Raw genomic sequence first — 26417 nt, forward strand, 5'->3', positions numbered from 1 at the left:
ACGAGTCCTTCCCACCCCTGGCCCCAGAGAGGGAGGGGTTTCCTGACAGGAAATTGACCTCCTCTAACCCCCCCCTCCTCAGATCCAAGCTCTTAGCAGTCCTGGCTGAAGTAGCCTCAGGACAGGACAGGACAACAGCAGGGACAGAAGGACAAGGCTCCGAGGACAGAGGTGAGCGTGCTGGGGTGCTGGGGTGCTGGGGCGGGGGTGGGACTCGCGGACCTCCAGGAGTGTGGCTCGGCCCAGAGATGGGCTAGACCAGAGTTCGAGAAAACATGTGTCCTGAAGCCAGAAGCTGGGCAGAGGGAGAGTCTGGGGGCTGGTTTCCACAGGGTGCCAGCGAAAGGGCAGGGGGAGATGGGAGCAGGAGGAGGGCGCAGGAGGTCCTGGGGTGCAAAGTCTGCAAGGCAGTGGAGAGCTTGGAACCGAGAGAGAAGAGGTGAGACGTGGTGGGGTCGGCCGTCCCCCGGTTCAGGTGGGAAGGCCAAGGCCGAGGCCAGGGAGGGATGGGTGTCTCGCTCTATCCCTAAGGGACGGAGTCTTGGAGATGGGAGAGGGGACAAGGGTTGGGATGGAGATGGAGCAGGAGAGGTGATGGGAGGGTTGGGCGTGAAGATGGGGATGAGCTTGATACAGGCTGGGCTGGTAGGGGTTGTTTGGGGGCAAGGCTGCCCTGGGGCGGTGTTGGTTGGGGTCCGGCTTGGACGCACCATCTGTAAGGGCATTTCTCCGGAGCGGGCCCTGGGGGCAGGAGGCGAGGACTTCTGCAAACAGGCCAGGCGGCCGGTGGAGGGTTTGGGTCCTTGGGGAAAGGCTGGCAGCGAGGAAGAGGAGGAGGAGCCCAGAGAGGGAAGCTCTGGTGGCCAAGACATCCTGCAGGAGCCGGGGGCTGGGGGCTTGGGGATGCCTCGGAAGTGAGTCAGGGGCCTGGCACCGGGAGGCAGACAGGGGCTGGAGGGCAGGATGTGGGAGCCAGCTGGCAGAGGGGGTGTTGGAGCCAGGAAGGGGAAAGACGTCGGGCGAGTTTTGGGAAAATGTTGCAGCCAGGTCTGAGGATGTGGGTTTGGGGGTACTGGATCCGGTTCGGGGTGGACCTGGAAGCCAGTGGGAGAATGTCCAATCTAGCTTGGGCGGCGCTGACTTCAACTGGAGGGACATGGGAGCCCCCCATTTTGAAGGGGTGGTGGAGTTGGGGGGATGTTGGAGCCAGTTCTGGGGCACGATGGGGCCATTTTGGGGTGAGGGTGAAGTGCACAGAAGAAGCCTGTTTGGAGGACGAAAGACAGAGAAATCAGTGTGTGAAAAGTGTGTGTGGGGGCGGGGGGGTGGTATCGATTGCCCTCAACCATGGGGGCTCCGGCAAAGGGTTGCCATGGCGACTGCCTCCCTGGGGGATGCGGGACAATGAAGACTGGAGAGGGGCTGGGAGGGTGTTTCTAGGGAAGGAGGCTTGAGGAAGGACAGCTGAGGTCTGGAGACTAAAGTCGGGAGGAAAGAAGGGAGCGCCCCACCAGGGAAGGGCCCCAGCCCTGCCCGCTCAGGGCTCCGTCAGCCTCGCCTGCTCAGACCCAGTTCAAGACAATGCATCCCGCAGTAGGAGACCATGTGAACATCTGGCAACTTGACACAATTTTCCATAGGCACGCAGCAGAATAGCATGCAGCTCTTAAAATAAACCCGCCACAGCCCAAGCCGGTGTGGCTCAGTGGCCGAGTGTCGACCTATGAACCAGGAGGTCACCGTTTGATTCAGGTCAGGGCACAAGCCCGGGTTGCAGGCTCGATCCCCAGTGGGGGGTGTGCAGGAGGCAGCCGATCAAGGATTCTCTCTCATCATTGATGCTTCTATCTCTCTCTCCCTTCCTCTCTGAAATCAATAAAAATATATATATATTTTAATAAACCCGCTAGAGCCACAGAGACAGGCATGGGTAAGTGAGCACACACACACACACACACACACACACACACACACACACACAGCAAGTCGCAGGATCCACGTAGAATGACAGCGTTTATAGAGTTTGCGACCATGTAGAAGGATCAGTTATTACTTCTGGACACAGGTCTGTGTGGGCCCAGGGACAAGGTCTCGTGGACATTCAGAAGCTGCTTCCCTCGGGAGAGGGCTGGGCTGGGCGCGTAGGACCGGGCGGGCTGCGGGGTCATGCGTTTGCAATGCCTGATTCTTAAAAAGCCTGAAAAATCGAGCCAGTGTTTGCTTTAGATGCAGCTAGGCCTGCAGGCACAGAGCTGCTGGTGAAGTGTGTCCCCTGTACTTCTCTGGGTGTTTGGAAAGCACCCTCGCATGGCTCCCCAGGGCCCGGGGTCCTGTGTGGCTGCTCCTCCCTGACCTCTCCCCTTGACTCATCATTCCTCTTCCCCACAAGGAATGAAGTCTTTGCCTCCTTCCTTCATTTCCTGTTTATTACCCATTCACTCCCCAAATGCCTGTCCTGGGAGCTGGGGACACAGTGGTGACAGAGAGAGTCCTGCCCCTGCCCTCGCGGGGCTCACAGTCCATGGGGGACACAGGACCATCCCCAGACAGTGCCGACCCAGTGGGCTGGGCCGAGGGGGACACGTGACCCAGCCTGGGCACCGGTAGGGATTCCTGGAGGAGGGAGAGTTGGGGCTGCGTCCGAAAATATGAGTAAAGCGTGGAGAACAGGCTCCCATGTAAAAAGACCAACCGATGCTGAAACCCAGAGGAGTTTGGAGCAAGGAGGAGAAGGTAGGACAGCACTGGTGAGGCGACAGCTGGCAAGGGAGGGGCCTGAATTTTCTCCCAGTCGCACTGGGAGCCATGGAAGGTTAAGAGAAGGGGAGGGGCAGGTTTGTGCTTTAACAAGATCCTCAAGGGTGGGCTGGAGGGGCCAAGACTGGATGTTTGGAAACCAGGGAGGAGGCAGGGAAGCAGAAAGGGGCTTGGGCCATGGACAGGGACGGAGACGAGGGACTAAGGAGATGAAATGGGCAGGAAGCTTCGAGCTCGGTGCCGGCAGAGACTGGGTCTTCCTTGGCCACCGCTGCATCCTCAAAGCCCGCACAGCGCTGGGCCCAGGGAAAACACCTAGGAAGGTGTTTCCTTACTGTGGTAAAACGAATAACAAAATTCAACATATTACCCTTTTTTGTTGTTGTGTTGTTTTGTTAACTCTCACCTGAGGATATGTTTCCATTGATCTTTTAGGGAGAGTGGAAGAGAGAGGGGAAGACAGAGAGAAACAGTGATGTGAGCGAAACACATTGATTGGTTGCCTCCTGCACACGCTCTGACCGGGGCTGGGCCCAGGCTGGAGAGGAGCCTGCAACCGAGGTACATGCTCGTGACCGGAATCGAACCCAGGACCCTTTGGTCCACAGGCCGACGCTCTATCCACTGAGCCAAACTGGCTAGGGCCATTTTATCTTTTAAGCCTAATTTTATTATTATTATTATTAATTTGAAAAAGAGAGGAAGGGAGACAGAGAGAGAAGCATCAACTTAATTTATTCACTGGTGGTTCTTGTATGTGCCCGACCAGGGATTGAACCCACGGCCTTGCCATATGGAGCGGCCTGGCCAAGACCGTGTTAACCGTGTTAAAGGGTCCTATTCATTGGCATCTAGTAATTCACAGTGTTGTCAACCGCCCCTCAATCTAGTTCCAGATGGAAATTTTTCATCCCCCTAAACAGAAACTCTGTATCCATTAAGCAGTGACTCCCAGCCCCTGACAACCACTCATCTCTGCCTCTGTGGACTCGCCTCCTGTGGACACTTCCCAGGAAGTGTTGCTGAGGGAATGAAAGGGGTAGAGGTGACAGGGTACTGACTGGACAGGGGAGATGAGGCAGGTGCACAGGTGTGTGACCCGGATAACGGGGCGGCGGGGGGGGGCGTGGGGGGGGCCTGGGTCTCAAGCCGTCTGCCCTTTGCTGCTGTGACACCTTGAGGGGCGCCCTTCCCCTCTCTGAGCCTGTTCCTTCACGGTGGGTGCGTGCGGGTGAACTGGGATGACAACCACGCGGGGCGAGTACGGTGGGGGGAGGGCCTGCGAGCCGATGCCCTGGGGGAGCCCAGGCCCCGGGGTCACACAGGTCTGGGCGCGAGTCCTGCCTTTGCCCCTGAATCACTGAGGGGCGTTAGGCGAGGGCCTTTGCCCTTCTGAGCCTGTGTCCTCGTCTGCAAAACGGGCCCAGTAACAGTGCTCACCTCATGGGATGGTGAGGGCTCAAAGCATCCGTGTGTGCTCAGCCCCGAAGTGCTGGGGACGCGGAAGGACTGTCATCAAGATACTTTTATTTATTTATTTATTTATTTTTTTAATATATTGATTTTTTACAGAGAGGAAGGGAGAGAGAGAGAGAGAGAGAGAGTTAGAAACATCGATGAGAGAGAAACATCGATCAGCCGCCTCCTGCACATCTCCTGCTGGGGATGTGCCCGCAACCCAGGTACATGCCCCCGACCGGAATCGAACCTGGGACCTTTCAGTCCGCAGGCCGACGCTCTATCCACTGAGCCAAACCGGTTTCGGCGATACTTTTATTTTTTATTGATTTCAGAGAGGAAGGAGGAGAGAGATAGAAACATCAATGATGAGAGAGAATCATGGATCGGCTGCCTCCTGCACACCGCCCACAGGGGATCGAGCTGGCATCCTGGGCATGTGCCCTTGTCCGGAATCGAACCCGGGACCCTTCAGTCTGGAGGCGGACGCTCTAGCCACTGAGCCAAACCAGCCAGGGTTGTCATCAGCATATTAACGGCCCATTATTTCCCCCCCCCCAGGTCCCCCGCCTGGCAAAATGCCCATCCTGAAGAGCCTCCGGGTGGCAGATGCCAAGGTGCCCCGGGCAGGGACCCTGCCCCAGAGGTCCTCGCGGAACCCCTTTGAGGATGTTCCCGGGCTGGAAGAGGAGGAGCCTGGGCGGCTGGGGACCCTGCCCAACGGGACGTCGTGTGGCCGCCGCCCCACGCTGGAGAAGCTGGCGGGCCTGGCTCCCTTCCGCCTGGCCTGGACCCCTGGCCGGCGGGCGGGCAGCCCTGGCGACGGGCAGCCCCGCTCCTTCCTGGGCCGAGTGCTGATGCCAGGCACACGCAGGAGCTCGGCGGACTTCGGCCTCCTGGCCAGGCTGCAGGGGACCCGCGCCCAGGGGGATGAGGAGACCGGGGAGGCGGCCCGGAGGCTGGCCTTCCTGAGGCTGGGGCGCGGGCCCAAGCCCCGGCGCGCCTCCCTGGCCGAGAGGGTGGTGCCTGCAGGCGAGGCGGCTCCTGAGCCCCCGCCCAAGGCCCGGGAGCCCCCAAAGATGAAGGAGCCGTTGTCAGGTGAGTCCTGACCCAGGCCTGGGGGGTCACCATGCCCATTTCCACCCGGCCCTGCCTGCCTCCATGGGCGAGGCCAGCGGGTCCCTGCAGTCCTGATCCCATCACCAAGCTCCACATTCCACCCATCGCCACGCCCATCCGTCTGTCCCTCCCTCCGCCTGCCACCTTCAGCCTGACCCCGTGTCCAGCAGCAAGGGAATCACCCGCTTTCATCCCACCTCCTCCAACCCCCTACCCCCAAGTTCAACCCTCTCTCAGTGCCCTCAACTTCGACCTCAGTCCCATCTCCTTTCAAAGTATCCACACTCCACCTTGACCTCATGCCCCTCCCTCAACTCCAAACTCCACCCTGTGCCCAGCCCCTGCCCCAGACTCCACCCCCACCTCAACCCCCTCCTTCATCCTCAACCCCTTCTCCTCTTCCCGCCCACTCCGAACCTCAGTGGCCCCAGCCTTGACCCTCAACTTCATCCCCACCTCAACTCATGTCCAAGCTTCGTTTTTAAACTCAGGTCCATGCCAATGTCTACCTTTATCTCCTGACTACATCACCCCAAATCTCCCACCCTCTGGGTTAGCTGCCCGAACTATGGGTCTTAAAGCTGTAGAGCCGTATCCTCTCGCAGCCTGCAGGTTAGAAGTCCAAAGTCGCGGTGCTGGCAGGGCCACGCCCTCCGAGACCTGTAGCCGAGTCCTCCCTGGAGGCTGCTCCCTGGCCTCTTCCAGCTTCTGGCGCTTTGCCGACAATCTTCGGTGTCTCTTGGGCTTGTGGCTGCATCACCCCAGCCCCCTAACGTCACGTGGCTCCTCTCCGTGACTCCTCAGATCACCTTCCTTCGGCGCACGTCTATCTTGGTGCCCGTCTCCCCTTGTTTTGTTTTGTTTTTTTTAGAATTTCGTGTTTTGGTTTTTTAAAAAATCTATTTTTATTGATTTTTTACAGAGAGGAAGGGAGAGGGATAGAGAGTTAGAAACATCGATCAGCTGCCTCCTGCACATCCCCCACTGGGGATGTTCCCGCAACCAAGGCACATGCCCTTGACCGGAATCGAACCTGGGACCCTTCAGTCCACAGGCCGACGCTCTATCCACTGAGCCAAACTGGTTAGGCCAAGTCTCCCCTTGTTATAGGAACACTCATCGGATTGGATCAGGATCCCCCTGTGACCTCATTTTAACTTGATTGCCTCTGTAAAGAGCCTATTTCCAAATAAGGTTCCATTCTGAGGTCCTGGGGGTTAGGCCCTCACATGGTTGTTGTTGTTGGTTTTTTTTTGGGGGGGGGACAATTCAACTCATAACACCGCCGTCTGTGTCCTCAACCCCACTCCTGCCCCAAGCTCGTGTCTTCCTTAACGCCTTTTTGGTTTCTATCCCATGTTTAGTCCAACCTCAGCAGCAACCTCCACCTTGAGGCATATCTCACGCGTATCCCCAACCTACCCCTTTCTCCAAATGCCATTACCAACCTCATCGCTCTGCCCGACACCATGGCCACCACCAACTGGTCCGGTCCCATCCCTCGACCCATTTCTCTATGCTAATCCCACCCCCAAGTACAACTCCAACCCTCTCCCCTCTTCATCTACTCCTAACCCGCAACCCCAGGTCCATCTCCGCACCCACCGTCCACCCCATTCCCCTCCCCAACTTCCTCATTCGGTCCTCGTCCCCCTCAGCCCCCATTTCAACCTCAACCCCCAACTCGGCCTCCTCCTTTGTTTTAAACCCCATCTCCACCCCTACACTGGGTCCTAGTCCTACCCCCCCAACCTCCACCTTCCACTTCACCCGTTCTCCACCTCTTCAAACTCATACCCACCTCTACCTTCTTCCCAGCCTCAGCTCTCACCGAAATCACTCCACCCACATCTCCAGCCCCATCCCTCCCCCAAACCCCAGATGTCATTCTCCATCCCTTTCCCATCCCCCTCCACCGATTTCAGCCCAACCCCACACTAACCCTAAACACCCTCATCCCAGCTCCCATCTTCATCCCCATCCTCACCTCCATCTTCATCCCCAGCCCTGCCCCAATCCCCACCTTCATTAGCCCCACCCAACCCTGTCTCTACATCCTCTACCTCCCCCCCCCCGCCCCCTCCTAACTCCCAGCCCCCGCCCCCCATGGGTAGCCCTTGCCGAGTCCTCTGATGCCCTCCACATCCTGGCCAGCGGCTATTTCAGCCCCTGCTCCCTGGGGACTGGGAGGGCACTGCAGGGAGGTGAGAAGGGGGTGACTGGAGCCCCCGCCTTCTGGAAACGGATGGGCAGAAATAGCGCTGGACAGGAAATAGTTTCTCTGCCAGGGAGGAAGTGGAGGGGGGTGGAGGTGTCGGGGGTAACCCTGGGCCACTGGGACCCTCCCTCTGCCTTCATTCAAAGGCCTCCCTGTCCCATGACCCCCTCCCTGGGGGGGGGGGGGGACTGAACTCCTCAGGGTGCCAGATCACCCCACAGCTGTTCCCACCCCCAAAAGACCCACCTCTGGCCTGGCTACCCTCCCCCCTGCCCAAGCCTCCACCTGCCGCTGGTCCCGGGCGGTCTCCATCCCTGTCCCTCTCCCTTGGCCCTGCCACGTCCTCTGGCCCCTTTCTCTGACCCTGATGCCCCTTTCCTACCCTCGCCCCTCAACTCGCCAGATCTACTCATTCCCTAATACCCGCTCCCTTGCTTCAACCCCTCACCTCATGCCCTAACCCTCTCCCTCTTCCTCAGCCCCTTCTCACCCACTTCCTCTGACTCCCCCTCCAACCCTCTTACTAAGTTGACATCCTCTATCTAGTCCTTTAACCTACTTCCCATATTCAGACACTTCCATCGCCAAACCCTCTTCCCTTCCCTAACCTCTCCTGTCTCCTCCCCTGGTCCTGGTCCTCTTCCACGCCCCTTCCTCCATCCCCTCTCCTCCATGCCCCCCGCCCGGAGCCCCTCCTCCCTTTTCACTTCTCCCCACACTCTTTTTTTTTTTTTTTAAAGTTTTTATTGATTTCAGAGAGGAAGGGAAAGGGAGAGATAGAAACATCCATGATGAGAATCACTGATCGGATGCCTCCTACGAGGCCCCCACTGGGGATCGAGCCCGCAACCTGAGCATGTGCCCTTGACCAGAATCTAGCCTGGGATCCTTCAGTCCGCAGGCCGATGCTCTATCCACTGAGCCAAACCGGCTAGGGCCTCCCCTCTCTTGGCCTCCTCCTCTCCAGTCTCCTCTGCCTCCTCCCTGGACCCCCTCCTCCACTTCTGTCCTGCCTCTTCCATCCTCCCCCACCAGCCCTCAATGTCCTCTTCCACCCCCTCCTTCCTCCTGCCCCCAACCCCGCTTCGGACCCCCTGTCTCTTCCCCCTTCTCCTGAACCGCCCCAGACTCCACACCTTACCTCCCCCCGCCCCTCCCCCGACCCCCCCCCCCCGCCCCGCCCCGCCCCGCTCTCCCAGTTTCCGACCCCGACTCCGCTTTGCGCCCACAGTGCTGGAAATCCTGAGCCTGATCCAGCAGCGCGAGCTCGCGCGGGCCGACGAGCACATCTTGGAGCTGGAAGCCGAGGAGCTGGCGTCGTCGGGGGGCGCGCCCGGGCCGCCCAAGCTCGAGGGCGCAGGCGGCGGCGGCCGCCGGGCGCGGGACGTGGCGCTGCTGTACGAGGCCCTGCAGCGCGAGCTGTGGGCGCTGGTGCGCGAGACGCTGGCGGGCCCCGGGCCGGGCGTGGGCGCCGGGGCGGGCGCCGTGGCGCAGCTGGGCCAGGTGCTGGTGCAGGAGGAGGCGGCCGACGGGCGCCGGGGGCCCGGGGCCGCCCGCAGGCTGCGCGCCCGCTGGGCCGAAGCGGTGGCGCGCGCGGCGCGGGAGCGCCTGGAGGCGGCGGCCCCGGGGGCGCCCGGGGGCCTGGCCGCGCAGCTGGAGGCGCTGCGGGCGCGGCTGCTGGAGGACATGGGCGTGGTGCGGGGCCGCCTGGCGCCCGCCTACCCCGCCGGCCTGGGCGCCTTCGGGGTCTACCTGCGCGGCTACCACAGCGCGCTGGCCGAGTGGCTGGGCGCCGCCGCCCGCCGGAGGCTGCCGCTCGCCGACCGCTACGCGCTGCTGCACTGGCACCACCAGGTGTACCCCAGGTGAGCGGGGACCAGACACAGTCCTCCCGGAGGTTGTAGGGCCGCCCACCTCCAGCCCCCGCCCCGCCCCTTGGGTTCCCGAGAACCTAGTACAGCCGACCCTTCCATTCTGCAACCTAACCCCCTGGGCGCCTCCAGTCTCCGTCCCTGGTGACATTGACAACCTAGAATCTCAGCGTGTCTGCTCCTCCGAGGCGGGAGCGTTAGAACTGCGATCCTCCCGATTCTAGAACCTCGGCACGTGGGCCCTTCCCGCCCGGAACCAAAGCTCCGCTGGCCCTTCTTCAAGTCTTGGCTCTGTTGGCCCTTTGAATTCTAGAACCCGGTTGGCTCCCAGCGCTTTAGCACCGCTGGCTCTTCCAACCTTAGAACGTTGGGACTGATGAGGCTTCGAACCTGGAGTCTTAGTGTCAGTGAGCCTTGGAACCCTTCACCTTAGCCTCCTCCCCTCTTTGATCCAAGAATCACCAGCCTGTTGAGCCCTCAGCCTGAGGACTGCGGCGCTGTTGGCCCCCTGAGTTCTGTAACTTTAGCATCTAGAACAGCGGTTCTCAACCTTCCCAATGCCGCGACCCTTTCATACAGTTCCTCATGTTGTGGTGACCCCCAACCATAAAATTATTTTCGTTGCTACTTCATAACTGTAATTTTGCTGCTGTTATGAATCGTAATGTAAATATCTGATGTACAGGATGTATTTTCACTGTTACAAAGTGAACATAATGAAAGCATAGTGATTAATCACAAAAACAGTATGTAATTATATATGTGTTTTCCAATGGTCTTAGGCGACCCCTGTGAAAAGGTCATTCGACCCCCCAAAGGGGTCGCGACCCACAGGTTGAGAACCGCTGATCTAGAAAGTAGCACCATTGGCCCTCCTGGTCCTAGACTCGTATACCTATCAAGCCTGTGCATCTGAAGCACAGCCGTTCTGGCGGCTGGGGGGTGGAATATGGCCGTTAGCCGTGCCTGGGTCACCTCCCCACTCCGGGAAAAAGGGAGTGGGCCACAGCCAAACCACAGGCGAGCGTGAAGGGCTGGGTGCGTCCTCCAGCAAAATCAGGGTGCCGCCCCTAGAAGAATGGGAGGCAAGAGCTACTCACGTGGCCCCCTAGCCCCCTTGGGACTGTGTGCTAATGACACTCTCACACCGTCCATGAGAGATGGAGGCAGGGGAGGGTCTGGAAAGCTTCCTGGAATGGTGAGACCCGAGTTAAGTCCCATCTGTAGGGAGATGGTGCTTCTGGCTGGGAAGATGCCTTGAGCAAAAGCCTGGTGAATGCGGGGGTCGGGGGGTGGGTGGGGAGTGAGCAGTGGGCAAAGGAGTGGGATTGCACAGGCCTGGAGCGAGGGCTGGACTGGAGAGGCCGTGCGGGACAAGGGAGCTTCCATCTGGCGAAGTGACCATCATGAGACCCTGCGTGCCAGGTGGTCAAGCTTGGACTTGACTCCTATGTCTTGCCCAGACACCATCCATCTGGGAGCTGACTCAGAGAGCTGGGCCCAGGGGAGCCATGTTGCAGAGACTTCCTCTGAGGGAAGAGCAAAGCTGGCCCCAAGCGAGGAAGGGAGGGGGGGGATAGGGTTAGCTGCTCTGCCCCCCCCTCAACCCCCTCCCCCGTCTCTTACTCCCCCTCTCAGAGAAGTCTTGGGGCTGGTGGACATGGTCGCCCTGGAGAACGGGGAGCTGGGGCCCCTCCTGTCGCCTGGCACCGTTCGGGGCTTGGAGGATGAATGTGTCACAGATGTTAAGGTATGGGGGGATTGGGGGGGGGGCACTCTGCCGGGAGGGAGGGCTCGCACTGGGCCTGGGGCCTCTCCTCTCCCCCTTTTGGTATTTCCATCTCCCTTTTCCCTTTGCGGGCTCTGAGCTCTGTCCAAAGGACATGGACGTGCACATCCACACGGATCACAGCTGTCTTAGGTTCAGTGCTGTAGTCTAGGCACCCAGCTGGGCCTAGAGACCCAGTGACGGTTCAATGCGTTCAGACATGCAAATCTCAGAGCGAGAGGAAGTCAGACACGGAGCCTCCCCTCACGGAGCCAAAGGCTCACAGAAGGAGGCGCGGGGGCGCCTTTTGCGTCCGTCCGTCTGTCCGTCCGTCTGTCCATCCGTCCCAGCAGGACGGATAGTGAACCTGGTTTATAAGTGGCTGGGCCAGACCCCACAGAGCAGGTGGCCTCGGGGGGTTTCCTACCTGAATGGAGGCCCTGCCTCGGCCACAAAAATCAGAGTCTTTGCAACTGGAGCGAGGAGACCCTTAGGCTTGAACATGTCTAGATTGTCAGAGCCCCTGAGTTGAAGGTCAACGTTGGACCAGAGAATCAGAGATGGGTCAACCTTAGAATCACAGAGCCTGGGAATTTTTGAATTCCAGAATCTGACAATCTTGAATGATTTTTTTTTTTGTCAAACCTGAGAGCAGAGCCTTAGGGCCATGAAATAGTGAGAGTTGACCCTTAAACCCTCTGGCTCAGCGGTCGCCAAGCTTTCGGACCTCACGGACCACCAGTGGCCCGCGGACCCCGGCTGGCGACCGCTGCTCTGGGTAGTGAGTAGATAGAGGAAGCTTAAAACCAGCTCTTAGCAGCAAGCTCCACGCGTGGGCTGAGCAGTGGGAAGGGCGGGAGGTTTTGTGGTCCAGCTTCCTCCCGCGTAACTTTGAGGAGCTCCCTGGTGGAATCCAGACCTGCTCGGGGCCAAGGTGCGGGGATCATGGAGGGAGGGGCTCCCAGGCACCCCTGACTCTGCCTCCCCCACCTCCCCGCGAAGGCCCAGACGCGGGCAGCCCTGCTCCGGGCGCTGCAGGAGGACGAGGAGCACTGGGCGAGCCCGGAGGACCTGCCGAGCACCCTGGCCCAGGACGTGTGTGAGGTAGGGGCGGGGAAGGGAAAGAGAACCAGCTGGGCAGTGCCGGGTGGGAAAGCGGGGCCTCGCCCCCTCCTCACCCCTCCTCATCCCCCCCCCCACCTTGCAGCTGCTGGAGGAGCACACAGAGCGGGCGCCCCGCATCAGCCAGGAGTTCGGGGAGCGGATGGCCCACTGCTGCCTGGGGGGGCTGGCAGAGTTCCTGCAGAGGTATGGGGGGCTGGGGGCAGGGCACAGGTTGGGGGGTGCATCAGAGTCCGGGATGCAACAGAGGGAGGGGAGAGATGAAAGGGAAGAACCAGGCAGGATGGGCAGGGGTGCCTCAGTGGGGATCACAGGCTTTGCTGGGCTCAGTGCCCGCAAGGGACCCTAATCCAGCAGTGTTCCATCTGTCATCTGTCATCTGGCCCCCGCCCCTCTCTTCCCGCCCCCCCCTCCCCGCCCCCCAGCTTCCAGCAGCGCGTGGAGCGGTTCCATGAGAGCCCAGGAGTCCGGGAGCTGCCACCCGAGACCTATATCAGCAGGACCATCTCCCTGGTCAACTGCGGGCCCCCCCTGAGGTGAGAGCGCCCACAGTGTGCGGGGAAGAGGCCATTCCCGGGGGACGAGCTGCACTGCATGCCCAGATCCTGGAGAGGCAGGGGCATGGGCCCTAGAAACATAAAACCTGGGACTCCTGGAAGTGACCAGGGTTAGGCGTCATCAACCCTGGAGTGCTGAGATTCCAGAACCCGCTCTAAGAATTCCAGGCTTTTGTTTACCTTCTTCTCATACTTCCCTTCTTCATTAACCTAAAACAGGGAAAATCCTTATGCCCACCGCATTCTCCCCCCGCCCCCACTTAGAGGCAACCAGTTATTGCTAGTGTCTCCATATCTTTGCAGACATAGTTCATATATTTACCAGTAAACAGATATAAATTAATGTGTATGTGCATATATACTGTATACACGTCATACATATGCGTATATGCATATGCACATCTCCTACCGTATACATGCAAATATATTTAAATATATGCATACCTATTCCTTTTCCTTTACAGTGGTTCTCAACCTTCTGGCCCTTTACATACAGTTCCTCATGTTGTGACCCAACCATAAAATTATTTTTGTTGCTACTTCATCACTGTCATGTTGCTACTGTTTTGAATCGTCATGTCAATATCTGATATGCAGGATGGTCTTAGGCGACCCCTGGGAAAGGGTCGTTCGACCGCCAAAGGGGTCGCGACCCACAGGCTGAGAACCGCTGCTTTAAGACCATGTAAATGGTCGTATAGAAAACACACCCTGCCCCTTTAACAGCTTGGAGATCTTTCTGTTCGCTCACAAAGAGTTCCCACATGCCTTGTTCAGACCTGAACTGTACCCCACTTCTTGGGGGTGCCCGCCTTTATTTGATCTGTCCCCACTGGGGGGATAGTTGCCTCCACTCTTTTTTTTTCATTTCAGAGAGAGGAAGGGAGAGAGGGAGAAACATCAGTTGCCTCCTGCATGCACCCTGATTGGGGGGGGCGGAGAGGAGGATCAAACCCGAAACCTGGGTATGTGCCCTGACCAGGAATTGAACCCGCCACCTTTTGGTATGGACGACGCCTCAACCAACAGAGCCACCGGCCAGGGCTGGCCCCACTCTTTTGCAGAGAAACGCCTGGCACATCTGACAACTCCTATGAGCACAGGGACTCAAGGGTTCACTGGGATTTGGGCAGAGTGCCAAACTGCCCTCAGGCCGCCTCTCGGCTTTGGAGGGTCATAGACTGCTACGATGTCAGAAAGTGAGCCCTAGCCAGTTTGGCTCAGTGGATAGAGCGTTGGCCTGCGGACTGAAGGGTCCCTGGTTCGATTCCCGTCAAGGGCACATGCCCCGGTGGTGGGCTCGATCCCCAGTAGGGGGTGTGCAGGACGCAGCAGATCTATGATTCATCGATGTTTCTCTCTCTCTCTCTCCCCCTCTCTGAAATCAATAAAAAAATAAATTTTAAAAAAAGTGAGAAGGGTGGAATTTGAGAACCATAGATGCTTAGCATCACAAGCTTTGAGAATGGAGACCTCCCCACTCTCACCGAGAGGAACAGACCCAGAGAGACTCCTTTCCTCCCACAACACCCCCTGGGCCCCCATTCTTTCCACAGAGCCCCCCAGTTCCCCAGCCTCCCAGATAGCCCCTACTATCTCCCAGCCCCCAGGCCTTCGCCAGAGCCCCTGACTCTCCGCAGCACCTGTGTCCCACAAAATAAGGTCCATTTAAGGAGGGAGACAGGTCCAGGCAGTTGGGCTGAATGTTGGGGCTCCTGACCGTTGGCTTCACTGATCCCCACAGGGCTCTGGCGGAGCGCCTGGCCCGGGTGGGGCCCCCTGAAAGTGAGCCTGCCCGGGAAGCCGCAGCCAGCGCTCTGGACCGCGTGACCCGGCTCTGCCACCGGGTGCTGGCCGACCTCCTGTTCCAGGAGCTGCAGGTGAGCCAGGCGGAGGGCTGGGTGGGGCCCTGGCCGGACAGGGGAGCACATTCCCTCATCCCCGGTTCCTTTCAGCCCATGACTCAGTGTTTGGGAAGCAGGCGGGGGAGGGGTGGGGGTGATGGCCATGTCTGGGCCATTTGGGGGACAGAGGGGATACAGGAAGGAAGAGGTGGGAGGATATGTTTAAGATGAGAACAGAGAGCCCTCGCCGGTTTGGCTCAGTGGGTAGAGCGTTGACCTGCGGAATGAAGGGGCCCAGGTTCCATTCTGGTCAAGGTCACTGCCTTGGTTGCAGGCTCAATCCCTGCCCTGGCCGGGCATGTGTGGGAGGCAACCAACCGATGTCTCTCTCTCTCTCTCTCTCTCTCTCTCTCTCTCTCTCTCTCTCTCTCTCTCTCCCCCTCCCCCTCCCTTCCACTATCTCTAAAAATCAATGGAAAAATATCCTCCGGTGAGGATTAACAAACAAAAGACCAGCAGGAGGGGCCTTGGGGGTTGGGTGGAGCCCCCCCCCCCCCAGGTCCCCTACATGCCTGCCCAGCCTGCCCTAGACCCTAGAGCCCCTTGTCTGGGCTCCTGTGCAGAGGGGGCTGGGTTCAGAGGTGGTGAGAGTATGTGGGGAGGCTGGTGGGATGAGACTGAGGGTGTGGTGGAGGCGGATGATGGCAATGCCTGTTCCATCTGATGAGCATGTCCCTCCTCTGTTCAGAAGCCCCCAGAGCTCCCAGCTCACGCAGGACCAAAGCCGGAGTCCTTGCCCTGGCTGCCAAGCCCTGCACGGTCTCTCCCTTCCCTCCCTGATCTCACCTGCCCCACGCTCCCCCTGACTCCACTCTAGCCACACCACTCCCTGCTGCTCCCGCACAGACAGGCCTGTGCACTGCCCGCTTCCTTTGCTGGGCCCCTCTTCCCTCCGGTGGCCACATAGCTCCCTCTTTCACCTCTTTTGATGTCTTGACTCAGATGCCACCTTCTCAGGGAGACCTCCCTTGACTGTCCTGTTTAAAACAGACTCCCACCCTGGCTGGGTAGTTCAGTGGGTAGCCCAGCTGGTTGACGCGTCATCCCAATACGCCAAGGTTCAATGCCTGGTCAGGGCACATACAAGAATCAACCAATCAGTGTATAAATCAGTGGAACAACATCTCTCTCTCTCTCAACTCAATAAATAAAAATAAAATAAAATCCCTTCCTCACTTCTTTTTATAAAAATTTCTTTTATTTATTTATTTATTTATTTTTATTATTTTTAAATCCTCACCTAAGGATATTTTTCCATTGATCTTAGAGAGAGTGGAAGAGAGAGGGAAAGACAGAGAGAAATATCGATGTGAGAGGAACACATCTGTTGGTTGTCTCCTGCACGCACCCTGACCAGGGCCTGGGATGGAGAGAAGCCTGCAACCGAGATCCATGCCCTTGACCAGAATCGAACCCGGGACCCTTCAGTCTGCAGGCCGACGCTCTATCCACTGAGCCAAACCGGCTAGGGCTCCCTTCCTCACTCTTGCTCTATTGGTCACCAAAGCACCTACGGCCACCTACCATGCTGTATTTTTTTTTTTTTAATCTGTCTCTTCCCACTGGAATGCTAGTTTCTCAAGAGCGAGGATTTGTTGGAATGTTTCTCAAATAACTGCTTATTACGGAAAATTTCAAACATACACAAAACTAGGCAGAATGACAGAATGACCTTCTGCGGACCCATCTCCCAGCTCCAGCAAGTCAGCCCGGGGCCAGGCTTGTTTATCTCCCCGCCTCCTCCTGCCGTGGCTCCTTCCCCCGCAGACCCTTGACATCTGTCATCATCCGTCAGCCCCGCAGCTGCATCTCCAGGAGATAAGGCGTCCTCGCTAAACAAACAGAACCACAAAACCAAGCTTACTCCCGACACAAAGAACAATAACTCCTCATGTCATCCGCTGCCACCCCGCTTTGACCTGCTTATGATGATCGAGTGTTTGTCTGTCTCCTTCTGCTCTGTGTCCCCAGTGATCCACCCAGGGCTGGGCCCACAGGAAGGCTGAGAGGGTTTGCTGAGTGACTAAATGAATAAGTATGTGGATGGAAGTGCGTGTGGGGATGCTGGGAAGAGGATATAGTCTTTGCTCCAGGCCCCGCTACTCGCTTGCAGGCAGGGGGGCCTTGGCTAAATTGCTGGTCCTCTCAGGGCCGCTGTTTAGACAGAGGGACAGGAGTTCCAGGCTTCCCAGGAGCTGCGAGGAAGCAATGGGACTGTGGCCACCAGCGCTTGGCTTGGGTCCGGCCCATGGCATTGGCCATCGTTATTTTCATAAATGTACAGACTTCGTAGCAACAGTGACATGTACCTTTCACACCAGCTTTTCAACAAAAGCCCACAGGCCCCATTTCTGGAGGTTCAGAAAACTGGGCTGCTGTCAGGATGAGAGAGCAGAAAGGGGGTGCAGGGCCGAGTGGGATAGGGACCTGCTTCAGACCCCTGTGGACACTCACCCCCATCTCCTGAGTCTCACCCAGAAGCCTCCCTCTCCCCATGGCCATTCACTGCATCGTGTGCTCATACCACCTTACGTTCCTCCTGTCACCCCCCCCTTTCCTCCTTCCAGACTCCCCCCAGATTTCTGCCTCAATCTTGCTCCCTCCTATCAATCCCAGTAAAACACAAACCTGGCCCTCTCCCCCTTCTGCTCAGAACCTGCTATGGCTCCCCGGTGCCCCCAGGAGAAAGCTGGGGTTTCTCACACAGCGGAGGAGGCCCTGTGTGCTCTGCCCCGCCCCCTGGCCCCCTGTCCTACCACCAGTGGTGGCCCTGTGAGCTGAGCGGTCACACAGGACCCCACTGCTTACAAGGGCCTGAGCGTGGTGTCATTCTCTGCTGTCTCTGTCTTGAAGTTCTTAGTAAGTCTTGAATAAGGGTCTCCCATTTCATTTGCACTGGGCCCTGAGAATTACATAGCTGGTCTTGCCAGTCGCACCCAATCTGCTTTCTAGTCCTCTGACCCGCAAGCCCGTCTGAAATCTGAACCTTCTTCATTCACCCTTGCCTCTGGTTGGGCCACTCCCTCTGCCATCTGGCTAACAGTGACCATCATCAGGGCCTCGGCTCTGATGTCTCCTCCTCCAAGAAGCCCTCCTTGATTCTCTGCTGACTCCTGAGCTTCCTAAACCCCTGCCTGGGCTCCTGGTCTCAGCCCTGCACACTCTGGGTCATCACGGTCTGGGGACAGTGTCTGTCCCCCTCACTGGACTCTGACCCCAGGAAGGCAGGGCTGTGGCCCCGGCACTGGGCAGCCTTTAGGAATCTGTATCGGAATACTCGCTGAAGAAAGGGGGTGGCAGGAGGGGCGTATGACCCTCCCTCCACTCTTGCCCCCCCAGCCACACTTCAGCAAGCTGATGCGCAGGAAGTGGCTGAGCAGCACGGAGGCCCTGGACGGCATCGTGGGCACGCTGGGCGCGCAGGCCCTGGCCCTGCGCAGGATGCAGGATGAGCCTTACCAGGTGCGCCTGCTGGGGCAGGGGTTGGGGGAGCCAGAGCGCTCTACTGGGGGAGACACCCTCAAGGCAGGAAGCAGTTCTTTCGGGGTGAGCTAGGTGGCGCTCTGGGGGGAGGCGTGCCCGGGGGGTGGCGGGCGTGCGGTGTAGGGCGGGCGTAGACTGGGTTGGGGCCTCTGGGAGCTCCGGAGAATGGGGCGAAGGCGGGGTGGGCACCCTTTGGGGGGCCGGTAGGGGGTGTCTACGAGCTGGTAGGGGCGGAGGAGGGTGTCCTCAGACAGGACAGGGGTCACCCTCGGGGGCTGGGGGCGGGGAGGGGCCCCGGCGCCAGGTGGGCAGGGCAGGGCAGGGGTTCCCGCGGGTGCTCGGGGTGGGGAGCGGGGAGAGCGGGGTCCCTGGCGGCTCACACCCCTCGCGTCTCCGGGTCCCCAGGAGCTGGTGGCCGAGCTGCACCGGCGGGCGCTGGTCGAGTACGTGAGGCCGCTGTTCCGCGGGCGCCTGCGCTGCGGCTCGCGCACCCGCAGCCGCGTGGCCGGGAGGCTCCGCGAGGACGCGGCGCAGCTGCAGCGGCTGTTCCGGCGGCTGGTCAGTGCGGCCGGGGCGCGGGCTCCGGGATCACCCACCCCCCGGCGGGGCGGGGGCTTCGGATAAGGCCTTCACCCAGCTTTCAGCCCCGCCACCGGGGACACTCCGACCCTCCCCAAACCGCAGAGCCGACCCTCCGCACACACTGGCTGTTACTCCGGGCCGAGCACCGAGGCAGAAGCCACGTGCGACAGACTCAGGATCTTAGCGTTGCCGAGTCCAGGGGTTTTATTTTATTTTTAAAAAAATATATTTTATTGATTTTTTACAGAGAGGAAGGGAGAGGGTTAGAGAGTTAGAAACATGGATGAGAGAGAAACATTGATCAGCTGCAGCTGCCTCCTGCACACCCCCTACTGGGGATGTGCCCACAACCCAGGTACATGCCCTTGGCCGGAATCGAACCTGGAACCCTTGAGTCCGCAGGCCGAGGCTCTATCCACTGAGCCAAACCGGTTAGGGCAAGTCCAGGGGTTTTAAGTCACCGACCCATATCTGTTTGCCCAGACCCGAGGGGCCCCATCAGCCGCATTAACAGGAGTTTGTAGTCTGGAGCCCTTGGGACAAAAAAATTTGTTGTTGCAAATTTGAGAACACAGAGCGATCCCGTGGGCACGTCATCCAGTTCCCTCTAGGTTTGAGGGTTGCCCCAAATTTCATGCAAAGCTGGGACTCGCCTCCGGTGTGGATATTTCTTCAAATTCCCTAAGGCTCCAGATAAACAGCCTGTCCTCTGCGGGTTTTACAGATGAGGACGCTGGCGGGGGGTGGGGGGTCCTTTAGGGAGGGTGCGGTTTGGGGAGGGGCGGGGGGGGGGGCCTGAGCCTGCACCTTGCCCCGCAGGAGTCGCAGGCCTCGTGGCTGGACGCCGTGGTGCCCCATTTGGCCGAAGTCCTGCAGCTGGAAGACACGCCCAGCATCCAGGTGGAGGTGGGGGTGCTGGTGCGGGACTACCCGGACATCAGGTGAGCGCTCCCAGCCCCGCGCCGCGGCCCGGCGAGGTCTCCCGAGGGCCTTGGCGCCCGTCCCCGCGTTTCCTGCCTCCGGGCTGAGGGAGGGAGGCGGCGAGCGTGTCTGACGGCCGTTTCCTGCTGGAACCAGGGCATTATTAATACGATTTCCCTCCTTCGACCGCCGCCGCCGCCGTCGCAGCCGCCGCCACCAGGGCTCGAAAACAAACAGGCATGCACAGGAAGCGCGGGGCAGGGGGGCGCGGGCCGCCGGCGGCAGGAAGGGCCGGCCCAGCAGGGGAGCCCGGGGGACGCGGGGACATGCACGGGCACAGGGCACACACGCACTGCCACCGGCAGGCGCTGTTCCGATCCTGGTGGACGGTGTCCGGTCTCTGTGGTCCTCTCTGACCCTTGGTTTCCTCCTCTGTTCCACGGGGAAAATAGTGAAACTATATCATCATCATCATCATCATCATCATCATCATCATCATCACCATCACCAATGGGGACAGCAGTAACAATACCAGTTGTTTATTGAGTCCCTGTGCCCCACCGAGGACAGCGTCTTACATAACCGCCCTGTAGGTAAAGGGCAGCTCTGTCCTAAGCGCCTGGCACACTCTGAGGTGGGCAGAGACTAAGTAGCAAGTGGCAAAGCTGAGACTTGAACCCAGGCAGCAGGCTGTCTCCAGAGCCCGAGCACTGGCCGCCACACCTCACGGCCACCTGTGAATTCAGACGGGGTGGGGGGTGGCAGGGCACCACAGTGCTATCCGGGCTGGCAGACATTCTGTGCCCATAGTCCGGAGCCCACACCACCAGGGAGTGAGGCACTGCGGGTGGTTCCGGGGTGAGGGCTGGTGGAGGGGGGGACGAGGACTCTGAACTGATACAGGATGGACTGTTCTGGTTGTGGGTGTGGAGCCCGTGTCCTGGGAAGGCTCAGGGCCCTGGAGTCCGAGGGGCTGGGGCAGCCAGCAGCCTGCTGGGTTGGAGTGTCTGAGCTTGAATCTAACGCTAAGCTTCTGACGTCTCAGGCTGGGCTGGGAGGAGGGGTGCCGGAGCTGAGTTTGGGGGCTGTGTTTTGGGGTCCGCCGGAGCTGGGAGGTTCCTCAGCCATGTTTTGGATGAGTGTTTTGGGGCTGCGGCGATTCCGAACCAGGGGTGTGGGGCGGTGTGGGCTGAGCTGGATTGAAGGCCCCAGAGCTGTCTGGAATGAAAGTTCTGGAAGCGAATGTGGGGTTCAGTGTCTTGAGTTGAAACGCGGTGGTGGGTGGGGTGAAGGGGAAGGGTCCATTGTGTGGATTCAGGGGCGAGGATGGGAGAGAGTAGAGTTGGTTTGGAGTATAATGTTTCCAGATGAAATAAAGGTCCCCCAAGTGAGTTTTCGTCCCAGAGTGGAATTTTGGTTGAGCTGGAATTTGGGGATGGATTGGGGGTGAAGGGGATGAGGTTCCGAGGCAGAATTTGGGAATGACGTTTCTAGAGTGGGATCCAGGTTGAGCGATGTTGAGGTGAGTTTTGGATGAGGGCTGCAGTGGTGAGAAACTCCCAGACCTGGCCTTGGGGCAGGGGAGGGGCGGGATGGGAAGGCGGGTGGGCACTTCTGGGCCACATCTGAGCGACCATGTGGGGCTGTTTGAGATGGAAGAGAGGTTCACTGTTGCTCTGGGTGCCAGAGCCGAACAAACGGGAGGCACCAGAATGGAAATCTGGGAGCTGCCTGAGCTAAATTGGGGCGGAAGACTGAAGGGTATTTTAATCACAGCTGAGGCTGGGTTTGGCGGCGAGGGCTGTGGAATCCGTTGGAAATGGGAGGATTTGGAAATGGCTGACGTGAAGTTCTGGAGGGGGGATGGCACAGGGGGGAGAGGCTGGGGGTCGGTGCCAGAGGGGATCTGTGAAGGGCGGGGTTGGGTGGCTGGTGAAAGGAAGGGATCCGGAAGGGGGAAAGGAACTCCAGAGCTAAGGCAGGTTCTGGGACGGGTGAGTTGCAGGGTGGGGGTATCCATAGTCGGGCTGGGTGTGCATCCAGAGCCCAGAACCCCATGCACCTCCCTTTCCTCTATGCCCAGGCGGAAGCACGTGGCCGCCCTCCTGGACATCCGTGGCCTGCGCAACGCAGCCGCCCGCCAGGAGATCCTGGCCGTGGCCCGGGACCTGGAACTGTCTGAGGGGGAAGCCCTGTCACCACCCCACGACCGTGCCTTCTTCGCAGACATCCCCGTGCCCCGCCCGCCTTTCTGCCTCGGCCTCCCTCTCCTGGGCCGCTTCCCCGGCCTGGGGCTGGCCAGGCCCCGGCTGGCCTGTCTGCCCAGGCTTCGGCCCCCACCTCCATCACGGACCTGGGCCTGGGCCCAGCGCTGAGACTTCTCCCAGCGCCCGCCCCCTCCGTGCCCCATCTTTGCTGCTGACACACCGTCCCCCTGCCTGGGACCCCAGGCCCCTGGATGTACAGAAGAGAAACCGGGGTCAGAGGGAGCAAGGACGTCCCTGAGGCCAGGAGGCCGCTGCAGCACCAGCTCCCAGCCCGGTGGGTGGCGGGTGGAGTTGGAAGGCGCTACAGAAATATCCCAGGCCCCCCCTTTCCCCTCACCTCAAGGTCTGGCCCCCATCCAATGTATTAAGGAATGTACGATACTTAGAATAAAGAGGTTTCTATTTAACACAAGGAAGGGCCGAGTCCCCAGTGTGTGGGGGAGGAAGGACTGGAGGGCAGGGCCCAGGGCCAAGGGCTTCTCACACGCCCAAGACCGGGCTAGGGTCCAACTCGCGGGCAGCACATGGGGACTGAGGCCCAGCGGACCGGGAGCCTACGAGCTGCCCCGTTTGTACCGAGTCCCCGGGCTGCGTGACTCCAGGGCCAGCCCTCGGCCACTCAGAGCCCCGGTGCTTCATCTTGTCAATCTCAAGTGCCTCTGCCTTCCTGGGCCTGGCCGTTCACCTTGGGCCGCCCTCCCCATCCATCCTTAGCCGGGAACTGTGTCCAGAGAGGAAGGAGGTTGGGGGCAGGGCCGGCGGCATCCAGGGCGCCCTCCTGGGTTGACGCAGGAAAATCTCAGGGTGGGAAACGTTCCAGCCTCTCACCCCCAGCCCTGCCGGATCCTGGTCCCCACGGAGACCTTGAGGTCACCTCCCCGCTGACCCTGCCCCTCCGGCCCAGTTGGACAGCCTGTGATGGATGCTTCCTGGCAGTTTTTTGTTTTTTTTTTCCTGAGAAGTCAGAAGGAGGAGGCAGCCAGGGGTCAGCACTGGGGCCGGGTGGAACCTCACGCACATTTGAACTCTGACGGTGGGAACTCGGGATCTTTGGAGCCGGGGGTTGTGTGACCTGCGGCTGGAAGCTGACCCTCTCTGGGCTGTGGTTCCTGTCTCTGCAGAACTCCTTAAGCCCAGGACAAGGTGAGACATCCAGAGGAGGTACCCTCCTCACCTCAACTTCTAAAATGACACTTTCAGCCCTGGCCGGTTTGGCTCAGTGGATAGAGCGTTGGCCTGCGGGCTGAAGGGTCCCAGGTTTGATTCCGGTCAAGGGCACATGCCTGGGTGACAGCTCGATCCCCGGTAGCCGATCAATGATTCTCATCATTGATGCTTCTCTCTCTCCCTCTCTGAAATCAATAAAAGTATATTTTTTAAAAGTAAAAATAAAATGACACGTTCAGCGTCATTGCTACATGAGAGGAACTGGGGGATTAACGACATGTAGCTTGCAGGCATTTAATTCAAGATGTATTCCTCCGGGTTTGGCAGTGTTCTTTTCAGGTTTTGCAAACATTTTCTTGGTCTGACCTGAGAAGCTCTGACCTTACCCCAAGGGCCTCAGTTTCCACTTTTGTAATAAGGGGGAAAGGGTCCTAACAGCTGCAATAATTTAGCTCTTACTGCATTCCGGGTCCCATGTTGTAGGGAGCGGCTATTGGGTCAAGCCTCGGACTGACCTGTGGCAGAGCCACACACAAGTCCCAGCCTGGAGGGCAGAGCCCTCCTAGCACAATTAAGCTTGACCTTACAGTCCTCCCTTGTTCCTAGGTAGCTAATGGGCTGTGGGAGGTGCAGCAAGTGCTGCCAAGCCAGGCTTGAGTAATGGGAATAGATTTGTAACTCACAAGAACATTGTAAACATGTTGACCATTCCCCTTGCTTTGCTTTGTGTGATCTGATGATAAAATAAAGCTTTGGCTTCCGGGCTGGGTCACTGTTTCCTCATCCAGGCAGTGATCCACCTGGTCCCAGCTGTATTCTCTTGTCTGTCTTTTTGAATCCTTCCCCGCCCCTCCTCAGGTTCACCCCTGGCCGTGCTGGATGCGGTTCACCATGTTCCCAAGGTTTTCACTCAGGGCCCCTTCTCATCAAACTTGCAGACTTGGAAACAGAGGCCCAGACAGAGAAAGGAATGCAGCCAAAGTCACCCACCCAGCAGGTGCCAGGACCCACCTGTACACCCCAGGCTCTTACAACAGCCGTCGGGGAGCAGGCTGGGCGGGCTCAGCGAAGAGGTGGCACGGGTCCTGGCTCAGGGAAAGTAGGGGGGAAGCATTAGGTGCGTGGACTGAGATGGAGGTGGGTTCCGTCCTGACACCACCCTTCCCTGGCGGTGGCGCTGGGACAGGTTGCAGCTGGCCAAGGTGGTGAGAGACTTACATGCTGAAACTAGCAAACATTGCTGAGAAAAATTAAACAAGACGCAAATATATGGAAAGACATCCTGTGTTCGTAGTTTCAAAGACAATATGGTTAACATGACAATACTACCCCAAATGTCTACAGATTCAATGTAGTCCCTATCAAAATCCCAATAGTATGTTTTTGCAAAAATAAAAAAGTCCAACCTAAAACTCATGTGGAATTTCAAGAAACCCTGAATAGCCCTAGCCAGTTTGGCTCAGTGGATAGAACATTGTGCTTGGACTGAAGGGTCCCGGGTTCGATTCCGGTCAAGGGCATATGCCCGGGTTGTGGGCTCAGTCCCCAGTAGGGGGTGTGCAAAAGGCAGCTGATCAATGATTCTTTCTCTTCATTTATGTTTCTATCTCTCTCTCCCTCTCCCTTTCTCTCTGAAATCAATAAAAATATATTTTAAAAAAATTAAGATCAAAGGCCTAAATTAGGAGCTAAAACTATAAAACTCTTGGAAGAGAACATCAGGTCAAAATCTTCATGACGTGAATTTAACAAATCCACAGGCAATTACAACAACATCAAAATAGATCAATTAGACTTTATCAGAATTGAAAATGTGCATCAAAGGGTACTATCAATAGAGTGAAAAGACAACCCACAGAACAGGGGAAAATATCCACAAACCATACATCTGATAGGGGATTTCAGCCAGAATATAAACTCCTCAACAAGGAAATAACAAACAACCCAATTCAAAAATGGGCAAAAGACCTGAGTAGACATTTCTCCAAAGCAAATGCTGTGCAAATGGCCAGGAAGCCCATGAAAAGATGCTCTTTAGGGAAATGCAAGTCAGAAAGGACCACTTCGCTCTCTTTAGGATAGCATTTATTTATTTGTTTGTTTGTTTATTTATTCATTCCTCACTCGAGAACATGCTTAGGGAGAGGAAGGAAGGAGGGGAAGGAGGGGGGAGGGATGGAGAGAGAGAGAAGAGAGAGAGATCAATGTGAGAGAGAGATGCTGATTGTTGCCTTCTCCCCCTTACACTCCTGAAACCCAGGTATGTGCCCTGACTGGAATCAAACCTGCAACCTTTCAGTGCATGGGACGACGCTCAAGCAACTGAGCCACACCAGCCAGGGCTATTTTTTTTTTTTTTTTTAATGCAAAGAAAAATAACAAGTGTTGGCAAGGATGTGAAGAAATTGGAACCCTGTGCATTGCCAGTGGGTATGTAAAATGGTAAAGCCAAAGCCACTTGGAAAACAGTACAGAAACATAGAGTGACTACATGACCCAGCAATTTCACTTCTAGGTATCGACCCAAAATAGTTAAAAGCAGGGACTCGCGCCCTGGCCAGGTAGCTCAGTTGGTTAGAGTGTTGCCCGGATACGCCAAGGTTGTGGGTTTGATCCCTGGTCAGGGCACATACAAGAGTCAACCAATGAGGGCATAACTAAGTGGAACAACAAGTCAATATTTCTCTCTCCCTTCCTCTCTTCCTAAAATCAATAAAAATTTTAAAAAATCAACTTGAACGAATACATAAAACATTACAGTCAACAATGGCAAAGTATACGTTCTTTTCACGTGTACATGACCCTTTTAGGTGGCTTCTGGTTTCTGGTTTCACACATAAGGAGCTTGGAGATCGCCATTCAATATTCACGATTAAAAAGCTGGACAGCCCTAGCCGGTTTGGCTCAGTGGATAGAGCGTCGGCCTGCAGACTGGAGGGTCTCCAGTTCGATTCTGGTCAAGGGCACATGCCTGGTTGTGGGCTCCATCCCCAGTGGGGGGGGGGGGGGCGTGTAGGAGGCAGCCGATCAATGATTCTCTCTCATCATTGATGTTTCTTTCTCTCTCTCCCTCTCCCTTTCTCTCTGAAATCAATAATAATAATAATAATAATAATAATAATAATAATAAAGCTGGACAGACTGAAAAATACGCAAGTCTGGATTGCTGAGAGAGGTGAGGGCACAGCGCAAAGACTGGAGAGACTGACAGGCGAATAGGTGC

The 26417-nt window shown here is 57.8% G+C and overlaps 1 protein-coding gene across 3 annotated transcripts; it reads left to right on the top strand.

The window, feature by feature from the left end:
• EXOC3L2 (exocyst complex component 3 like 2) lies at nt 1-24579 on the top strand. Of its 3 annotated transcripts, XR_004973693.1 has the most exons (13): nt 2605-2733; nt 4777-5313; nt 8784-9417; nt 11062-11173; nt 12194-12295; nt 12399-12499; nt 12739-12849; nt 14615-14750; nt 18114-18236; nt 18663-18815; nt 19659-19780; nt 21844-23170; nt 24053-24579. XR_004973693.1 is itself a non-coding variant. In XM_036346712.1 (12 exons), exons 2-12 carry the CDS (start codon nt 4794-4796, stop codon nt 22133-22135), a joined length of 2406 nt encoding a protein of 801 aa, XP_036202605.1. In that variant the 5' UTR covers nt 1-171; nt 4777-4793; the 3' UTR covers nt 22136-23960. The 3 variants fall into 3 exon arrangements, 2 of the variants coding, with proteins under 2 accessions (XP_036202605.1, XP_036202604.1); XM_036346712.1 differs by lacking the exons at nt 2605-2733; nt 24053-24579 and adding an exon at nt 1-171 and having other exon boundaries at nt 21844-23960; XM_036346711.1 differs by lacking the exon at nt 24053-24579 and having other exon boundaries at nt 21844-23960.
• The last annotated feature ends 1838 nt before the right edge of the window (nt 24580-26417 follow it).

This window comes from Myotis myotis, unplaced genomic scaffold (assembly GCF_014108235.1).
Source record: "Myotis myotis isolate mMyoMyo1 unplaced genomic scaffold, mMyoMyo1.p scaffold_m19_p_19, whole genome shotgun sequence".
In the NCBI taxonomy this organism is placed as follows: domain Eukaryota; kingdom Metazoa; phylum Chordata; class Mammalia; order Chiroptera; family Vespertilionidae; genus Myotis; species Myotis myotis.

Excerpts from the sequence above, each read along its gene's own strand:
- EXOC3L2 (XM_036346711.1), top strand. The coding sequence starts at position 2,649 with ATGAGTAAAGCGTGGAGAACAGGCTCCCATGTAAAAAGACCAACCGAT. Across the intron at positions 12,500-12,738 it reads CTGGCAGAGTTCCTGCAGAG|CTTCCAGCAGCGCGTGGAGC; the intron begins GTATGGGGGGCT and ends CCCGCCCCCCAG. Across the intron at positions 12,850-14,614 it reads AACTGCGGGCCCCCCCTGAG|GGCTCTGGCGGAGCGCCTGG; the intron begins GTGAGAGCGCCC and ends TGATCCCCACAG.